The 18,699-nt window shown below is 32.4% G+C and overlaps 2 protein-coding genes across 3 annotated transcripts; both read left to right on the forward strand.

Annotated features, from left to right (window-relative positions):
* Positions 1-804: 804 nt before the first annotated feature.
* Positions 805-3,081, forward strand: Bma-rab-10 (Uncharacterized protein; the record flags this gene model as incomplete). 2 transcript variants are annotated; one of them, XM_001901195.2, is made up of 6 exons in its annotated part: positions 805-864; positions 1,018-1,153; positions 1,402-1,462; positions 1,791-1,929; positions 2,324-2,515; positions 2,989-3,081. In XM_001901195.2, the coding sequence occupies 6 exons, from the start codon at positions 805-807 to the stop codon at positions 3,079-3,081; spliced, it is 681 nt and encodes a 226-aa protein (XP_001901230.1). The 2 variants fall into 2 exon arrangements, with proteins under 2 accessions (XP_001901230.1, XP_042936363.1); XM_043080429.1 differs by lacking the exon at positions 805-864 and having other exon boundaries at positions 1,027-1,153.
* Positions 3,082-6,710: 3,629 nt separating this feature from the next.
* Positions 6,711-18,131, forward strand: Bma-gtl-2 (Uncharacterized protein; the record flags this gene model as incomplete). The annotated part of the gene is made up of 31 exons (XM_043080430.1): positions 6,711-6,799; positions 7,008-7,176; positions 7,643-7,728; positions 8,361-8,535; positions 8,695-8,840; positions 8,936-9,082; positions 9,241-9,426; positions 9,530-9,682; positions 9,761-9,850; positions 10,237-10,360; positions 10,441-10,539; positions 10,717-10,926; positions 11,178-11,351; positions 11,431-11,496; positions 11,819-11,867; positions 12,084-12,291; positions 12,567-12,728; positions 13,085-13,135; positions 13,171-13,312; positions 13,416-13,469; positions 13,539-13,703; positions 14,025-14,231; positions 14,422-14,673; positions 14,996-15,185; positions 15,458-15,560; positions 15,722-15,872; positions 16,072-16,141; positions 16,207-16,339; positions 16,570-16,917; positions 17,292-17,451; positions 17,970-18,131. 31 exons carry the CDS (start codon positions 6,711-6,713, stop codon positions 18,129-18,131), a joined length of 4,521 nt encoding a protein of 1,506 aa, XP_042936364.1.
* Between the last annotated feature and the right edge of the window lie 568 nt (positions 18,132-18,699).

An 18,699-nucleotide genomic window follows, 5' to 3' on the forward strand; every position in this document is an offset into this window, starting at 1 on the left:
TCTATGGATGACGGGTCATTTGCCCTCCTCGGACAAGAATAACTCTACTACTGACTGACAGGGATGACTGCTAAGCAAGAATATTTCCTCCTATCGGTTGAACATTAAATTAGAGTGACGTTTGCAGAGAACTCTTCTCCAGGGTCAACCCAGACTTTTAAAGTTTAAAGCAAAGCAAGTGGCTATTGTCGACCACGTATTCCATTTTTTTGAAAGGAAGAGATTTCGTCCTCGTAGAATTCATTGACTTATAAAATTGTGAAGTCTGTTGGGAAGAATTTCGGCCAACCGCGAAATCTCAGGTTTTCACAGTGATGATTCATCTTTGCAAGCTTAACAATTATTTTCTATTTATAGAGGTAAGAATATAAACTGTTCCCGGTGATTAATCATTCAATACTAATTCTGCTTTGTGCCTACAGTGTATCTCTTGTAAAACAAACAAAATTAAGTTTCTCAAAGAATTTAGGTGTTCTCACTGTCCATTCACAACAATAGACCAACTGAAGAATTATGCTGCTCGATTTATCAATGAAAAGATACGCGGCTATTCATGGTGGTATTGTATATAGGAACTCATGTTACTGTATTTCTCAGTTTGCGCCTTCTTAAAGCAATCTTTGCTTCTTCATAGTTTCTTTCCCATAAAATTTAATTTTGAAAAATGGAATTACAGAGGATATTAGTTGTGGTTTTTCCGCACTTTTGCTGTGATTGAAGTGAACTTAGGAAGTATAGTTTTATTGTGTTCATAATAAATAAACAGTTAATGATTCAAATTTTGTTTTGAAGAAGTACACCGAAATGGCTAGAGAAGAACCTTATCTAATGTGGAGGTTCATGTGGCTGGTTATGACATTGAAGGTTGAGAATCAATGAGTTTTTATGCATTCTTTTTAGAAATACTAGTATTTCGCTGCGTAGTTTCACATCTTCTGCTACAATACACAATAGACAATCGTTAATTACTATAATTTATAGATGTTTCCAGAAGTCGAAAACTTTTGTTAATTGCAGGTGGTAATAATGGCAAAAAAGCAGTATGACTTATTATTCAAATTATTGCTTATTGGTGACAGTGGTGTTGGAAAAACATGCATTTTGTATAGGTTTAGTGATGATGCTTTCAACACTACTTTCATTTCTACTATAGGTTGGTTTTTTCTTTCAAGACGTTAATTCGGCACGAAGAGTACCGAATCAACGTTTTGTAAATTTTTAAGTTAGCTTGGTTGCTTCATGATTAAATTGGTTAATCTATTACTTTGAAATTAAAGTGTTCAAGTGATAGATGTCCAGTTAATGTTGACTATTTCAAGGCCAGGTTGTGTTAAATTGGCTTAGTTAATCCATTGTAGCCGCTAGAAGATTTAATGATTTATAAATAGTTTTAACTTTCAGGGATCGACTTCAAAATTAAGACAATAGAGCTAAAAGGAAAGAAGATTAAACTGCAGATTTGGTAAATCTTTAACATCCTCTATTAGATCATCTCCGTAATATGTTATAATATTGATTTAAACCAAAGTTTTGCAACTTTCCATCGATTGATCTCAGTTAATATTTCTTCCGAAAACAGAACTTATAGATATTGGGCACATGACATTCCGTAGTTTCTAGATCGCTATATATTGTATTCTTGATTAAACGTACTAGCAATTACTGGAGCTTTCTTATTAATTCTTCTATATGTATTACATAGCAGTTTAAAGTTGGACATCCGCTTTATAGATATACTTTGTAGATATGTATATGTTCATTTCTATATCTATTTAGTGATCACTTTATAGGGATACTGCAGGACAGGAGCGATTTCACACCATAACTACATCATATTACCGAGGTGCGATGGGTATCATGTTAGTTTATGATATAACTAACGCGAAAAGCTTCGACAACATTGCTAAATGGTTAAGAAATATTGATGAGGTATTTATGTTTTTTTTTTTTCTGAGTGACGGAGATCTCTTTTAGATGACACACTTCTTTAATATATACATCATAAATTTGTGAGACCAGCAAGGATATTCATGTTAAAAGGATTCATCTGCGAAGCTTTCTTTTAGACTCAAGAGAATATTTCGTGTTGAGAGGAATTGACTTCATATTTGGTTTTCTTTATTCTGGACTTGTTTTAAGCAAGCTTGGAACATAATTTTTTTAGGGTTTGTAGATATAAGTGAAATTCCAAGCTTAGAGCTTAGAAAGTTGTGTTCATGAACCTTCTTTAGTCTTATAACAATGTATGAAGGAAGTAGTATGTTTCTATTATCGAATGTTAAATTAGAGTCTTTTTTTTTTATTTTTTTGTAATTTATTTTAGCATGCGTCAGAAGATGTGGAAAAAATGTTGCTGGGTAATAAGTGCGATATGGCTGAGCGGCGAGTAGTATCTCGTGAAAGAGGCGAGAAAATAGCCAACGATCACGGTATTAGGTTTCTGGAAACATCTGCTAAGGCAAATATACAGATTGACAAAGCATTCTATGATCTTGCCGAAGCTATTCTTGATAAAGTTAGTGTTTTTGGCTGTTTAAGTATTTAGGAATTATATCTTACTAATTATATGAACAGCACTTTATTCTACTGAAAACAGCCATGACTAAGGCACACGAAGCATTCTTTCTCTTAACACGTATCCTACTTTGCTTAATATTGTCACTGGCGTTCTGATTTCCGCGCATTGAGAATCAAATTACTGCATGCAATAATGCAAAATGTAACAGCAGGTAGGTTGCTGTTATAGGTAGATGTAAGCATTTAGGAATTAAATTGATGAGGAAAGCAAGAATACAATTAAATTCGCTAGTTAGTATCCATTTTGAACAACCAGAATTAGAGATGGAGGAAATTTCTGACAAATACTTTATTAATGTCTCCGAGATTTAAAGAGATTCGAGCAGTTATTATTTAGTTGACTTTACGTAACATATATTGATTTATACATTTTTTAAAGTTGTGTTGTATAATACTTTTAATGTTTTTTAGATGCCAATTAAAAACGAAGGAATGAAGCAACCAACAATACGGCCCGCAGAACCACAGAATAATGTAGCAATAGGTAGATTGTCATGCTGTTAATTTATTCTTCATAAGCATTTTCTTTTGGTAAACAGTTAATATAATATTTCATTAAGTGTTTCATACCTTTCTGCTTTTACCATTAATTCAACCATATGAACGCGAAAGAAGGACATTGCATATAATTGTTCTCTGAATGTGTAATTGTTTGACGTAATTGAGATGTAATAATGATTTTTGGCTATTACAACAAAAAAAAATCTCTTTTTCTATTAAAGCTCAATGTTTCGTCCTTGTTGATTTCGGCCGTTGCTGTACTGTATCATTTTCATGTCTCATTTTGCTTTTTATAAGCTTTTTCGAAGTTTAAAAGCATAATAGAAAATATGGATATAATTTTAAGAAGTTAGTTTTTACGTGTTTTACGTAAAAAAACCTTTTTATGGTCAGAAGTGGTGGGATGAAATTCAAGACGAAAATTCATGTTAGGATGTGAAAGTTTCCAAAAGATCTGTTTTTAAAACATGTAAATGATGAATCACTGCTGAAAATATTTATCCGATGCTCAAAATAGCAGATGCCAGAGATTGTTGTCATTTGCAACTCGATATGAATTTATGAAAAGCTCAAAAATTTTTCCTGTATTCTTAGGCGGATTATTTAATTGCATCCATATCTAGCCCTCTTATTTGGAATTCATCACTTCCATTTATTCCCTGTTCCAAATTTTATTTTGCTTTTTACGGGATTTTTTATTCTATTGAAATATGTTTTTACAAACTATCTTCCTAAAAGGAGTAGAAAGTTTATTAATATTCTTTTCGTATGAATTCCTTCATAAATTTTTGATCTTCAGTATTTCTGGAATTTCTTTTACCTTCGTCTCCTCATTTCCTGTTCGTAGTCTTGCTGCTTTGAAATAACGCTCATTTGTGGTCTTGCTGCTTTGAAACAGCAATCACTTTTACGAATTAAAGATATGGTTGCCCACTTCTGGTTCATAGTTTTACATTTATTCGCAAGCTTTTGTCGTGCATCATGTTTTGTATTTTTCCTTTTTCTTTTCATCGTTGTCATTTGTGAACTTTTTTTGTTACAAAAAAATCAATGACTTTTTGGTTAGTTTGTTTGGATTGGCTAACGGAGTTTTAGCGGGTTGATCGGTCCAATTATGTCCAAGCTAGACTTATTTCCACATCGATAGAATTGTTTAGAAGTATTAAAATAGAGAAAGTTCCGACTTCATGGGAGAAAAGGAAAGACTTCAGTCTCAAATCCCTTATTTACTTGTGTGTCGTCTATATACTTTTCTACTTTTTTGTCTGTATTAGAAAGAAAAGCGTTGGAAGCTTCCTTCTTTCTACTTGTTTCTTGATGCGCTTTTGAATAACAAAATTTTATATCCTTTTGTAAATTGAATAAAGTAAAACCGTATATTTCCTGCAAATACTTTTGAAATGTTTCACATCCATTATGACCATTTTAGACTGATAAGTTTAAGTAGTTGTCGGTTAACTGACACAGTTCAAAGCAAGTAAAAATTGAATGCCAATGCCAGTGAAGGGAATGATACATAGCATCTGCATCTCTTGACTTAACTTTTCTCCACAGTTGGTGTGTCAAAGTCAGCATTATGTTGTTTGTGTGATGTTAGACAACAAGCGGACTTTTGTGAAGTCGTTACATCTGGATATCGGAGTATCGTGTAGGCTGTTTGTAGAAGCTGGTGACGATTTGCATGTCACATTTTTAGACATTTCAGTTCTTTATATACTGAAAGAGAGAAATCGTGGTAATCATCAACTTACTAGTATAGTATATAGGCGAAAATCCCCCTGTCAGTGTACTGGGTTTATAAATGCATATTCGAGATGACTTGCCTTAATTTTTTTTTTTTAAATTTTGGATTTCAGGAAAGCTATTGTTCTAAAAAAAGTAGAACCCAATACTCGAACAATTGCTCTAAACCATTTAAACTTGCATTACAAAATTTGAAAAATGCTGTTATTTGATTCTTCACGAAATCTCCGTATTTCATTTTATCAAAAATATTTAAGACTATCTTTATAAAATTCAAATCATTTATTCTTTTGAAGGTGTAATTAATATTTCATAATTTCAAATAAAAGCTAGTAGCTAGTATTTGTCATCTGGAATTATCCTTGAACGGCTGGAAAATATCAATGGCATTATAAATTTCTGAGAAATAAATTGCTGGTTGGAGTAGTGAAACAAGATAAAATCGACGAATGCTCTGAAAACTGTGTACTATAAAAAGCTTTCGAATAATACCAATAACATGAAAGATGTCAGGGGGGAATTTAATGATTCCAATGGACACTAGCGCTGTGATCGATTCAATCTCGTCAACTCGACAAGTATTTACTTTCAATTTCTAATCATAAAAAAGATCAGAGATGAAATTCGAATTGAACATAAATTCCAGTGGGGAAGAGTAAAAGGACTGAAAATACAAGTAAGTCCAAATTTAATTTGATATTATCATTATTTCTTTAATTTCTCAGTATTTTCCAGCATTGTAAATCAGCGAAGGTAGCATTAACTAAACTAATGAAATCGAAATGAAAGATTGTGACCGTTCAGGCATCATTACTAATGATAATAAGCATTGGAGATTTCTTTTCTGTTTTTTCTAAATTCTTAATTTCTTTCTTTTGATGTTGCTATTATAGATGGAATGTGATCAAAGCAATGGTTTGAAAAATTTCTATTATGATAGCAATAATAAAGAACAAAAATTGGAGATTAGTTGAATATATAGATTCCTAAAAAAAAAGAAATTTCTTTTATTTGTATCATCATTGACTTTACGATAACTTACCAAACATTATGAAAACTAAATTGGGAATAATTTCTAAAAAGTACTGACTTCATTCGGAAACAACAAATAACGTTTCCAACAAAAACATCTACGGAACTCATTATGTATCGAAATGAAAAGTTTGTAAATTCTGTGTATTCCTAATTGTTGTTGATCCATCAGCTGAGAGAAATGAAAAGTGATGCCTTTGAGAAATAAAAACAATTCATACAACGTACCATGAATTTATATGTTTGCAAAAGTGGTGGATGATTTGGAATGTAACTGCACTTTTTTCCATGAATTGTGCGCAATTAATAATTTGAATGTTTTTTGATTTATTTGTACAGTTATTGCATCCATCAGTATTTACTACCTCTTTATTTTTCTATACCTTTCATTTCATTCACTATTTAAAAAAGAAGAGTATTTATATGTCACTGTTCCCGTTTGGTAGCAATTCTTTTGTCACTTAATTTTCATCAAAAAATGAAGTATTGAAGAAGAAGAGAGATGATAAACGAAGGATAGAATCGATGAAATTGTTGGAAACAGGTTTTTCTCGGAAAGGTTTGATAACAGAATGGGCAGCAATATGCTGTTGCTTTCAGATGTTTGTGGTATCTGTCTTTTGATAACTTCACTGTACTCTAAATGAACGTTTACATAATGACTAATTAGTGGATGGGAGAGTAAAATTAAGTGCGTTTTTATTATCAATTGTGAATGTTTTATCGAAGACAAAAATTTCATCTTTTCCTTCTTGCTTTGATAAAACTGGAGTACTGCATGCCTTACCTTACTCTCTAATTTTTTCTTCACTTCCTTTTTTCAAGCAAAAACTTTTAAGGAACATTTTTCAAGATAAATGCAAGATTGTGCTTCGATAACCAACGCTGAATTTATTTCGCCACCTGATGATTCAAATGATGATTTCAACACCAGCAATTTTCGAAGGTTTGTTATTACAGTGCAAAGTTAAGTGATTATTTTTAAGTGAAATAAATACCTTTCTTGCCTCTTAAAAATTTTAAAACTCAATTAATATGTGAAATTAGGTTAAAAATACTTATTTAAATGGTACTTATTTAAATAATGCTGGTTTTATTATGCCATTTGAAATTTCGAAATGATTTTAAATGGAAATTTCTAAATTAATTTGCAGGAATAGTTCAGTAAATTCTTTCCGCTGTACAGCGCCACGTAATTCTTTAAGTGGACAACAATTTTATTCCTTAGTTAATGTTCCAAATAATTATCATACTGTGGAAAACATCAAACAAAAACGATCCTCTAAGCTATTCGATCGACCTGAACTTTTTATGCATGCATTAGTAAGTTTTTTTAATATGTGTTTAAATATTTGTTTGTTATATGTTTTAATATATATTTAATAATAAGTTTAATACCAAAAATCTAAAATGATTTCGAAAATTTTTTTAACTTGATTTTTTGAGAAATTTGAGGAAATCAATTCTTTTTTATCATATGATTTTTGTGTTCTCAAAATAAAAAAAAAAAAACAGATTAGTAGCATATTATTAAATAATCTTGTGATATATAAGAATAAGGTCACCTAGAATAACTTTTCTATGTTATCTTCGTTTTTTCGGATGGACTTTGAATTATCAAATTACAAGAAATCCAAACTATCATTCTCATCCTTGTCTGAGATCATCATATTGAATTTATTATTATACTTTTAAAGGAATCACTCAGTAACAGATATGATTATTTTTCTATGGAAAGATGTGGATGACAAATTTGTAAAGTTAATTTTTTTTTCATACGTTTTTTCAGACCGAAAAATTGAAGGGACCTTGGATTGAACAGGTCTTTCTGAAACGCGAATGCATCAGATACATTCCAACTTTTGGGACGAACAAGTAAATAATTGTTTGAAACATTTCATTTTTACAGTATGAAAATTGTGATAGTTTTGTGTTGCAAGGATAACGGGAGTTTGTGGGAGCTGCATAGTGTCGATCGATTGAGAATGATAAAAGTCCCTGAGAAAGTTATGAATTGTTCTCGATGTTCTAGCATTGCTTCAAGAGTTGATCAGTAATAGGAATTAGTGATTCCTTGTTTTACTCATTAATTAATCCTCTTACCAATACATTTCATTTATTGAAATAGCATAAACAGAAATTTTGGAATCATGATTGATACCTAAGGCGAAATATTGTACATTCGGCCAGATCAAAAGACATAATAGCGATGGCATCGCATTCGACTACTGAAAATCAATAAAAGTATACTAATGATTGCTGTTAATAAAAAAAAAAATCACTGAAATATTGGACTTTTTAATTACAAACAAATTTAAAAGATAAAAGAATAATTGGGAATCCCAAACTTCCCTAATGATATGACATTGTTGACCAAATCATTTTAGGATTATGGCACCTTTTATTGGACTCTAAAATTATCAGTGCATTGTGCAAAGTATTTTTTAATGGTTAAATTACTTTTTTACTTTTAAATTATTTTGAAAAAAAAAATGATAATATTTCAGATGCGGTTGTGGACTGTCTCTGAATGCGCATAGCCTGGCAGTAATATCACAGTTTAGAGCAACAATGATGAACGATGAAGCAGCAGTGCGATCATCAAGTCAACCAGTACGTTGGAGTATTACCGAGCATACAAAAACCGCTCACACAGATGCCTTTGGAACTTTGGAATTTTCGGTATTCTTTTAGACAAATATATGTTTTGTGAAATTTCATGAAATTTTAAATTTGGCATGGGTATCATTCTTTCCTAATCTCATCAGACCTTTTCCATGTTATCCCAATGCCATTATCCTTATGTGTCTTAATATCCCTCTAAATATTTTGAGCTTATAGGGTGGTGCTCATGCACACAAAGCGCATTATGTTCGTTTGGGCTACGATTCAGATCCTTCTGACATCATGTATCTGATGGAAAAAATCTGGGGACTGGACCCGCCTCGTCTTGTTATCACAGTTCATGGTGGCATCACCAATTTCGAGTATTCTTTCATTATTTTGCTTTTTCGAATTCAGTTGAATAACGTAAAACTCTTAATTTTTATTACAAAAAACTTGGAAGTTATTAATTTCGAAGAGTGCAAGAGAAACTCGGTCAAGTATTTCGGAAAGGAATGCTGAAAGCGGCACAAACAACGGGAGCTTGGATTATAACTGCCGGAATAGATGCCGGAGTGGTACGACATGTCGCTACTGCCCTCGATGAAGCTGGCATATCAGCAAGGTATTTTCCTTATCTGTTTAATTTTCAGTAGTTTGAAGGGAAGCTGATTTGCTGATTAAAATATATTTATTTAATATGATACGTTAAATCACTTCTCACAATTTACTTTTTCATGAGCTTCCATCCTTTCTGTCTGAGAGTCATTATCAAATTTTTAGGATGCGATCAAAAGTAGTTACAATAGGAATTGCCCCTTGGGGTTTATTGAAACGACATGAAAAATTAATCGGCAAAGATATCGTTGTATCCTACGACCCACATTCCTTTTCTTCCAAAAGTAAATATGCAACGTTGAATGATCGACATTCGTATTTCTTACTTGTGGATAATGGGACAAATGGAAGGTAGTGCATTAAAAGTTTATTGTTCATGTCGATTTGCTGTATATTTTTTGCATCTATGTGAATGAAGCATGATAATTCAGTCTTTAACAAATCTTGGACACAGATACGGCGCTGATATCATATTGCGAAAACGTTTTGAAGAATTCATAGCTCGAAAACAAACAATTGGTTTGGGGACACGACATGTACCTGTCGTTTGCGTGGTGTTGGAAGGTGGCACTTGCACTATCCGAGCAATACTTCAATATTTAGCCAAGTACGTTGTTTCTAAAAAGCGTATCGTAGATGGTTTGATGACTGGATTGCATGACTCGTTTAATTTTCAAGATTTCAGTCAACCTCCAGTTCCGGTGATCGTTTGTGATGGTAGTGGAAGAGCTTCAGATCTCATTGCATTTGCACGTCAACATGTTCAGGAGAATGGGTTAATTATTATTTGGCCTAGTACTAATAACTTCATGACGAAACATTGAACTTTTATTATGGTCCACTGATAAGCTAACTGAGCTGAGATTCAAAATCTGACAACACATTCATAAACGATTATTATTCATGAACTTTTGAAATTTCGGTATATACTTACTTTTTCTCTTATAACGAAATAAAACTAAACGACTAGTGAAAGAAATGTTGCAACGAATGATTTGCAAGAAATGAATTTTAATGACTTGTCGTCATGCGCTAAATTTATCTTCACCTTCTTTACTTTGTACAGTGTTTTCGACATATTTTAGGAAAAAAAATATTCGGAACATGAAATGCTAATAGTTAGATAAAAGCTGTAACAGCTTAGATCACATGAATTTTCAGGAATTTGCCGCGAGAAATTCGTGTGCAACTTCTCACTCTGGTTGCCTCGGTATTTCGTTACAGTACAACACCGGCAGAACAAATTCTTGAAGAAATATTGTGTTGCGCCAAACATCGTGATTTGGTACATTGATTGTATTTAAATGGCTTTCTGTTTCTAATCATTCATTTTATTTCCAATTTGTTTTTTCTTGTCTTTTACAGTTGACAGTTTTTCGTTTGAGTGGAAACAAGAAGCAAGACGTTGATCACGCCATTCTGAGTGCTATATTGAAGGGACAAAATCTTTCAGCAGCTGACCAGGTACTATTGTTACTGAAGTTGACCAATACTACATATGGAATTTCTAAAAACATCTAGTTAGTATTAATTTTCAACCGTGTGATAAGTTGAATGGATAATTATTTTCAAAATTGTTTTTTGATAAGCGAAATCTTGAAGCAATTCGATCAAAATGGCTTTAAAATAACTAATTTTTAGCTTGCGTTAACCCTTGTATGGAATCGAGTGGACATTGCACGCTCAGATATCTTCTTGGCCAATCTAAACTGGAATCCACATCTATTATATAATGCAATGATGGAAGCGTTGGTATTGGATCGCGTCGATTTCGTTAAACTTTTATTGGAAAATGGAGTTTCGATGAAGAAATTTCTGACAATCAGTCGATTGGAACAGCTTTATAATATGGTTATTAGCTTCTATTTAATCCTTCTATTTAATATGGTTATTATTAGCTTCTATTTTAATTTTACTTTTCAGTTCCTTCGATTTTTCACACCACTTTAGATATCAGTTGACTTAATTATGTAGTTGGAAATATAATTTTAAATAATGACTTAAATTTTATTTGCTTATCATTTTTAATGTAAGTTACTACTATTTAGAAATAACAAAGGAAAATTTTTTTATCACATTATGGGTCATTGATTTATGCTCAGGAACAAGATTCAATTCTACCTCTAATCAACGATAACATGTCGATAATTGATGGCCGAATTACATTGCCAAAAATTGGAGTTGTTATCGAGCGACTGATGGGAAACGCTTACAGATGTTCGTACACATCCAGAAAATTCAAAAATAAATACGAAAAATGCAGGAAGAAAGCGCTGGTGAGTAATAAATAGAGTATATATGAGAATGAATGTTTCCTTAATTAAATAAAAAAAAAACGAATTTGCATCTTTTCAGATTTCTAGAATTCCAAGTTTCCGAAGTCTTTGTGCTACGTATTCGAAAACAAGAAAAATAGCTGGTGTAATGTTTTATTTTGATTTCACACAAGCATCTTCTGAATTTTCATTTAGTGAAATTCAGGCTTCGTATCATCTTGAAACTTTTGAGTAGTAGAGAACGCAGAATCGAGAAGTACTGCAACTTTCATAAAGAGATTTACGAATTTTAACACTCACAAATTTGTATACGTCCTAGTCTGCAAATAGAGAGCTTGAATCTCAGGGACTCTCTTAAGGACATGTAGTTTATTTGGTCATTATTTAAATTGATGCTTCAAAAAACTTTTGATATTTTTAACTATTTTAAATCGCGAGGAAACTTTGATTTACTATTACTTGTTCAGGAAGCCAGAAGTAATATGAGGAAAAGATTGCGAAGGGAAAACAAAGAGGGTGAGAAGAATTGTTTGTTATATTCTCATTGTTTGTTATGGAAATGAGTTTCACACAAATGAGGTTGCAAGAATTGTCGGAATAGCAGCTCATTTCACCAAGCTGAAAAAAAATCTGAAATGAATGGGCTTAACTGACCAAGATAGTAGTTTTTAAAATATGCTAACCGTTTTCGCAAATAAGCGCTCATATTAACATTCATTCTCTTATTGGCAGATGATGATTTTCAATTCCCATTCAATGATTTAATGTTATGGGCAGTCCTGTCACGTCGACAGGAGATGGCACGTTGCATGTGGATGTATGGTGAAGAAGCTATGGCCAAAGCATTGGCTGCTATAAGGCTTTACAAAAGTATGAGCAAGGAGGCTGCAGATGAATACATCGAAGTTGAAGTATCCAATGAACTTCGGGAGTTTGCAGAGTTTGCTCTTTTATTTTTTTAGAAGTAAAAATTATCCACTCAAAAAAATATGTGGTGGATGTATTATGCATTTTGCTAATTTGAACAGCTTTAATTTCATTGAATTTTTTTAGAATAGCAATATTTAATTTGATAGTTTGACAGTTGCAGTCACAGTGAATTAGTATTAGCCTATAGATGAACTGTGCATTTCCAGTGAAGGAACTATGGGTGTAACTCTCATGAATTATTCCGGTTCTGAAATTGAACGAGTTCTTCAAATTCTTACTTTGCAGGGAGTTCAAAAGAGAAAGCTTAAGTTTGCTCAATCATTGTCACTTGCAAGATGATGCAGGAACTCTTCGATTGCTAACAGCTGAATTACCTAATTGGGGACATCATACTTGTCTATCGTTGGCTGTTATTGCGAATCATCGAAGATTCTTGGCTCACCCATGGTGAATATTTACTTATCTTGAAGTGACTGATTAATCGAACATTACGGTCTTCAATTAAACTTTTCTAATTCTTCCAAAATTCATTCGCTATTATTAGTAGACTCTTTTTCAAATACAAACATTAGAAAAATAGACTAGATGAACTAAAATTAATCTCAGAAAAGGAAAACTTAAGGCATATTCTTAATTGAATTGGTTGCAATATTGTTTACTGCTTCATAAACATGTGACAGTAATTGCTGCTTAAATTTGATATACTTATTGTCTGAGTCATATTTGTAACATCTGCAAAAAATTTAACTCTTAAAATTGAGGTTTTTTCTAAAGCTTTTGTTTCAGCAAAAAATTCATTTTAGCTGTCAAATTTTGCTGGCTGACTTATGGCATGGTGGTCTTGGCATCAAAAGGTACTTTTTGTGAAATTATCAACTATTTCTTCCAGCTATTCAAACTTAAAAGTAATTTTAGCACTGGCTTTTCCTCCTAGCATTTTATTGCTGGATGTGAAAGCACGAATTTCTAATCGTCGAATGGATTCTTTCACACGACATTCGTTTGTGATCGAAGGGAATGAATTCAATAACGTAAGAATTCTCATTCGACCATTTTTGTCAACCAATTTTAGTAATACCTGCTTATTGGTTAAAGGCTTTCTAGTATATCAATTATTAATTAATTATCTTGCAGGAGAAAGATGATCATAGTGAGAATAGTGCTTCTTCATCGTTTCATACTTCAGAAGTATGTCTTTTTTCCTACTTTACACAGGTTGTATGCTTTTTTAAAATTCCTAACTTTCAGTAGTTTTAGCACTTAAAAATAAGACGGAAAACCAGATACAAGACATCCACATTCTCGCAACGTATGACAAATTTTTTCGAGACAGCCAACTTAATCGAAGAAACTTTACGGGTCAAATCAGGAGCTATAGACCCGCGAAAACCAGTTGGCACAAGTTTGCAAGAGGTTGAAGAGGTACCTTTCCATTTAATTGTAGTCAAATTACAAAGTCACTAGGTGCCATCCAGATCAGAAGGCTATTACATTATCATTGACAGTTCCTCAAATTTCATTTTTATAAGTTAGAAGACAGCTTTAAAATTAATAAAGAAAACTATGTTTATAGATAGAGAAGGTTATCATAATTAATTGTTGTTATATTTAAAGGTTATGTCTCACATTAACTCTCCCACACTTTTTTTTCTTTTTGAAATGAAAACTTACAAAGCATCGTACTGGACACTCTTTCTCATTCTTAATGTCTGTCCGTGTGCGAAAAAAATTTTTTTTTTACAGATGACACGAAAAACATCGTGGACGACTAAATTTAGTATTTTCTATTCTGCTCCGATTACTACTTTCTGGATATGGCTTGCAAGTTATTTCGTATTTCTGAGCGTCTACACATACGTAATACTGATTGAATTCCCAGTAAAGCCAACTCAAGTGGAATGGTTTCTTCTTGCATATGTTGTCGCTTTTGTTATGGAACATTTTCGAAAAGTAACTTTTAAATACTCATGTACACATATAGTTATTGATTTATTTTTTCTCTGCTACTTAGAAGATATTTTGGTAACACAAAAAATAAAATAGTACAGTATTATTGTTTACATATGCTTTCTTTCATTTAATCAGTAGTATTGCCATGAGTAATTTTGCTTCCTTTTATTTCTTTTTCTTTGAATTTTAGTTGCTGGTACAGGAAGCAAGTACCATTCTCGAGAAAATACGTGTCTATTTTGATCGCTGTTGGAATTACTTGACTTGCTTAGCTATTATAACATTCTTTATTGGTTTTGCGTTTCGGTGTAATCACCTGACACGTCATTCATACGGACGAATCATTTTATCATGCAATATTGTGTTTTGGTACATTAAACTTCTGGATTTCATGGGTGTTCATCCAAGGCTAGGACCATACATACAGATGACAGGAAAGATGGTAAACTTTTTTGAAGATAATTCTGAAATAGATAGGAAATAACCTGTTTAGTAATTGAATGATAACATTTTTCTCTTTCCGTAAAAATAACATTTATTCGGGCGGTAGAGAGATTCAAATAAATTTAGCTATATCTTTTTGAGTATTGATAATGTCACTTGAGGAAATTTGTGACAGATTTGCAAATTAAGTTTTCTCATTTTCCCACTTTGATAACGTATATCACTTTTTTTTTTTCAGTTTGCGCATTGTTAGCTAATTTTCGAAAGTTGAATATAGGGTTTTTGCATTTTTGTTTCCAAGTGTAGGTTGTTTATCTTAGATTGTAAACATGATGTATATTCTGGCTCTGTTGTTGGTGACACTGATGTCTTTCGGAATATCACGACAAGCAATCACTTATCCTCACGAAAAATGGCAATGGCTCTTGATAAGGAATATTTTTTACAAACCGTATTTCATGCTGTATGGTGAAGTATATGCAGGAGAAATTGATACCTGCGGAGACGAAGGTAAATTTTATAAACTATTCCAGTTACCAGTCTTTTTCTATCAAGGTAGGAGGAGATTCTTACTTTCAGTACCAAAATTATTACACTAACTGATTTCGCAGTCTTTCAAAACTAGACATGTTGGAGACTTGCCGTATCCCCGAAAATAAAACAGGAAAATATATGAAGGTAATGAATGCTATTTGTGACTGTATCTCTTCTTAAGCATGTTTGCTAAAAGTGTCAGTTTGAACTGTTAGGGGAGGTATTTTGTAAGTATACTTCGTTGTCAGGTATTAACTGCGTTCCTGGTGGATGGATACCGCCAATTCTGATGACCATCTTCCTTTTAGTGGCAAATATTCTTTTGATCAACATGCTAATCGCTATTTTCAAGTAAGGAATTACAGCTAATGAATTTTTTGATGCGTGCAGTGCAAAGACTCGAGAAAATGGATCTGAAAAGCATTGTACAACATTGCATCAAAATTTAACTTCAGTTTAAAATTCTTCTTAATGGATTCGATAGTCACGAATTAGTTTGAAAATCGCTTCAGCAATATCTTCAATGAGACAAATGCCATTGCACAGCAAGTTTGGCTCTTCCAGCGTTACGAACAAGTTATGGAGTACGAAAATACACCTTTTTTTCCGCCGCCTTTTACACCGATATCGCATCTGATGATCTTGTTTAAATATTTCTGGAAAGTTAGAAAAATTCTCATCTAATAATTTCCATATAAGTCATACGCCTTTTTGAAAACACTACTATCCAAGTTTTTATCTTGTTATATCTGAAAAAATGGAAAAAATCATTCTTCAAAATAAAAATTGACTATATCCATATATTTGTTTTCTTATGTTTTTTGGTATTATTTCCTCTTGATTTAAAACATTCTATTTATAGTTACGCAAAAAAAGTGGACGAAGAGGACAAGGGATTAGCAAACGGGGAGGATTCTTCGATTTTTCAATGAGTAAGTAGGAAAATTTTTTGTTTTAAAAATTGAAAATCTTTTTTCATGCAAACACTGTTTTTTAGAGCTAAGTTTAAACGATGACGAGTTACGTTTATTGCGCGATTTTGAAGAAGATTGCATGGATGATTTGTCAAGGAAGAAGAGTCTTTCACAACCATTGCAGGTCGATTATGAGTTAAAAACAGCTGCAGAAAGGTAAATTATTTTTCTGTTCTTGAACAAAAAAAAATGAGGTGAAATTAACATGAGCTAAACAAAATTATTTGATACCTCTATGGTAGCTTCCTACCATCTGTCGCACATGGTTTTCCAATTATAGCAGCAATAATGAGTTAAAGCTTCTGTGGAAGAACCACCAAACAAAAAAATCCTTAAATTTTTGAGAAAATGGTAAATAACAAGGATTTCATGTGGGTACATTTCAGAACTGGTAGCTTGCAAGCTCAGCTAAATGACATGGTAAATGAAGATTGCAGTATCAAATCGTTTCTCCGAGAAATAGAATCGAAACTCTATATCATTGAGACGAATCAGCAAGCGATGCTCAAACTATTACAAAGCTCAGCTGACAAAGAAGCAAATTATAATAATTTACCAAGTAACACAGAAGCAATTAGAAAGAAGAATTTAAGCGTTATGCGAAAGAAAATTTTAGCAGAAAAAAGAGAATCAGTTGGAAAGTATGCAAACATTAGTAGCAGTGATGATGAAGAATGCATGCGCTATACATATAAGCTTCCAGAAGCGCGTAACATTTATCAAATTACGAAGAGGTAAACTAAAAACCTATCAAATTTCCTGAAATTTTTTGAAAATAGTATCTTTATTGGTCACATCAAGACAGCACATCGGTAATTAGTCAATTTGCTCTTAGCACATTATAAGCATGTAAACATTATGCATTGCTTTGTGAAATTTAAGAAAGTACTCGTTTAAAGTCTAAAGTCTAGTTTTGAAAATTTGCGCGGGTTAAGGAATTTGAAATATATAACAGCTATTTTAAAAAATTTGAAAGTAAAATTTGAAAGCAGTAAGGATTTTATAGTCATATCAGTACGTTTGTCTTTTAAGGAATTTCACTACAAATTAGATATTTTCAGGTAGTAAAGAGAAAAGAACATGAATTATTTTATTTCTTTAATTTCAGAAGATCATTTATTCTTCGTGATGAAGTCTATACATCGATAACAGATACAATTGAGATGCCTAAAGTATTGTACGCTCTAGATGACCCAGTTCAACGAGCCGCTTCTCCTAGCATTCGTGCAACACAACTTGGTAATATGGCATTCAAAAATCTTGAAAAGGTAGAGTATGTTTTTTGTTTTTTGATAAAAACTTTGAGGTGATGAATTAAATTTCGTGGATTTTCAAGACAAAAGAAGAGATTCTTTATTAAATGCAACAATAGCAACGTTCAAATTAGATTAACTGCTGACTAATCTAATTCTTTTCCTCTTTAATTTTTTTGGAGAAATTATCCCAAAATTTTATGGAAAATTATTCGAATTATCGTGTCTTTCATTATAGTCCAGTCCTAGTACAAATACATCATCTGATTACAAATTTCCTAGAATATGATGAAAATGCAAAAAAGCCGTTCCATTTTATTTACACACTACTCAGCTGTACTACTCGTACAGTATAGCTTCCATTAATCTACATAAGTATCTTTTCATATTTCGCTTGTCTTAATTGCTCGCTCTGTCCAGTGATGATCTGGTAACTTTGTAAGTTTTCCTCAGTTGGATTTTGTAAAAACAGTTAATTACCGCCTGAGAGATTTTGAATTTGAAACTAAAGTGCTTTAAATTATTCACTTTAGGTTTCTAGCTGTACAATGGGAAGAGAGGTACGAGTACAGCCCTCAAAATGGTCCATTACGGATCTTGAGGATATGTGTCGAGAAGAACTATCAGAATCGGCAAACAGTGATACGAATGAAACTGCCATACGTACACCTCCATATATCGAACTTAATGAATGATTGGAACATTTTGAATACAATGAATAGGAGAATTGCTGTTGTAGACTAACTCATAATGCATCCCTTCTTCATAATTTAATAATTATGAGTTTCATATACTACTTCTACAAATTCCACACATTTCTTTGCATCTTAATATTGCATTCTTCGTTATTCCCTTTCCACACCTTCAACAAATCGATATCTTCTATTACCCTTAAAAAGTAGACAATTGACTTCTGTCGTTGCGTTTCTCAGCGCATACCGTAGTCCTTATTTTGTAGATTTGAACAATGTAGCTAAAAACAACAACAATGTAAAATTTGAAGTTACCGAAACCATTCTTAGACCATTGGAAAGGTGAGGAAGAGCTGAACCTCCTGAAACTGAGGGCAGTAGTATTTAACATTTTCGTAATGTCTGACAGTTAACCTTTTTCGAGTCAGTCTTTTTCAAAATTTGCAGATTCTAGTCTCATGGGTGGGCAGAGTTTGTAGGGATGGTCACAACCTGCATCAATTGTTTCCTGCGGAGTTTACTTTGTTTTTGTAATATCATTTGGCCAGTTTTACCATTCTGAAATTATTTA

This window comes from Brugia malayi (genome assembly GCF_000002995.4).
Source record: "Brugia malayi strain FR3 genome assembly, contig: Bm_v4_Chr3_scaffold_001, whole genome shotgun sequence".
In the NCBI taxonomy this organism is placed as follows: Eukaryota; Metazoa; Nematoda; class Chromadorea; order Rhabditida; family Onchocercidae; genus Brugia; species Brugia malayi.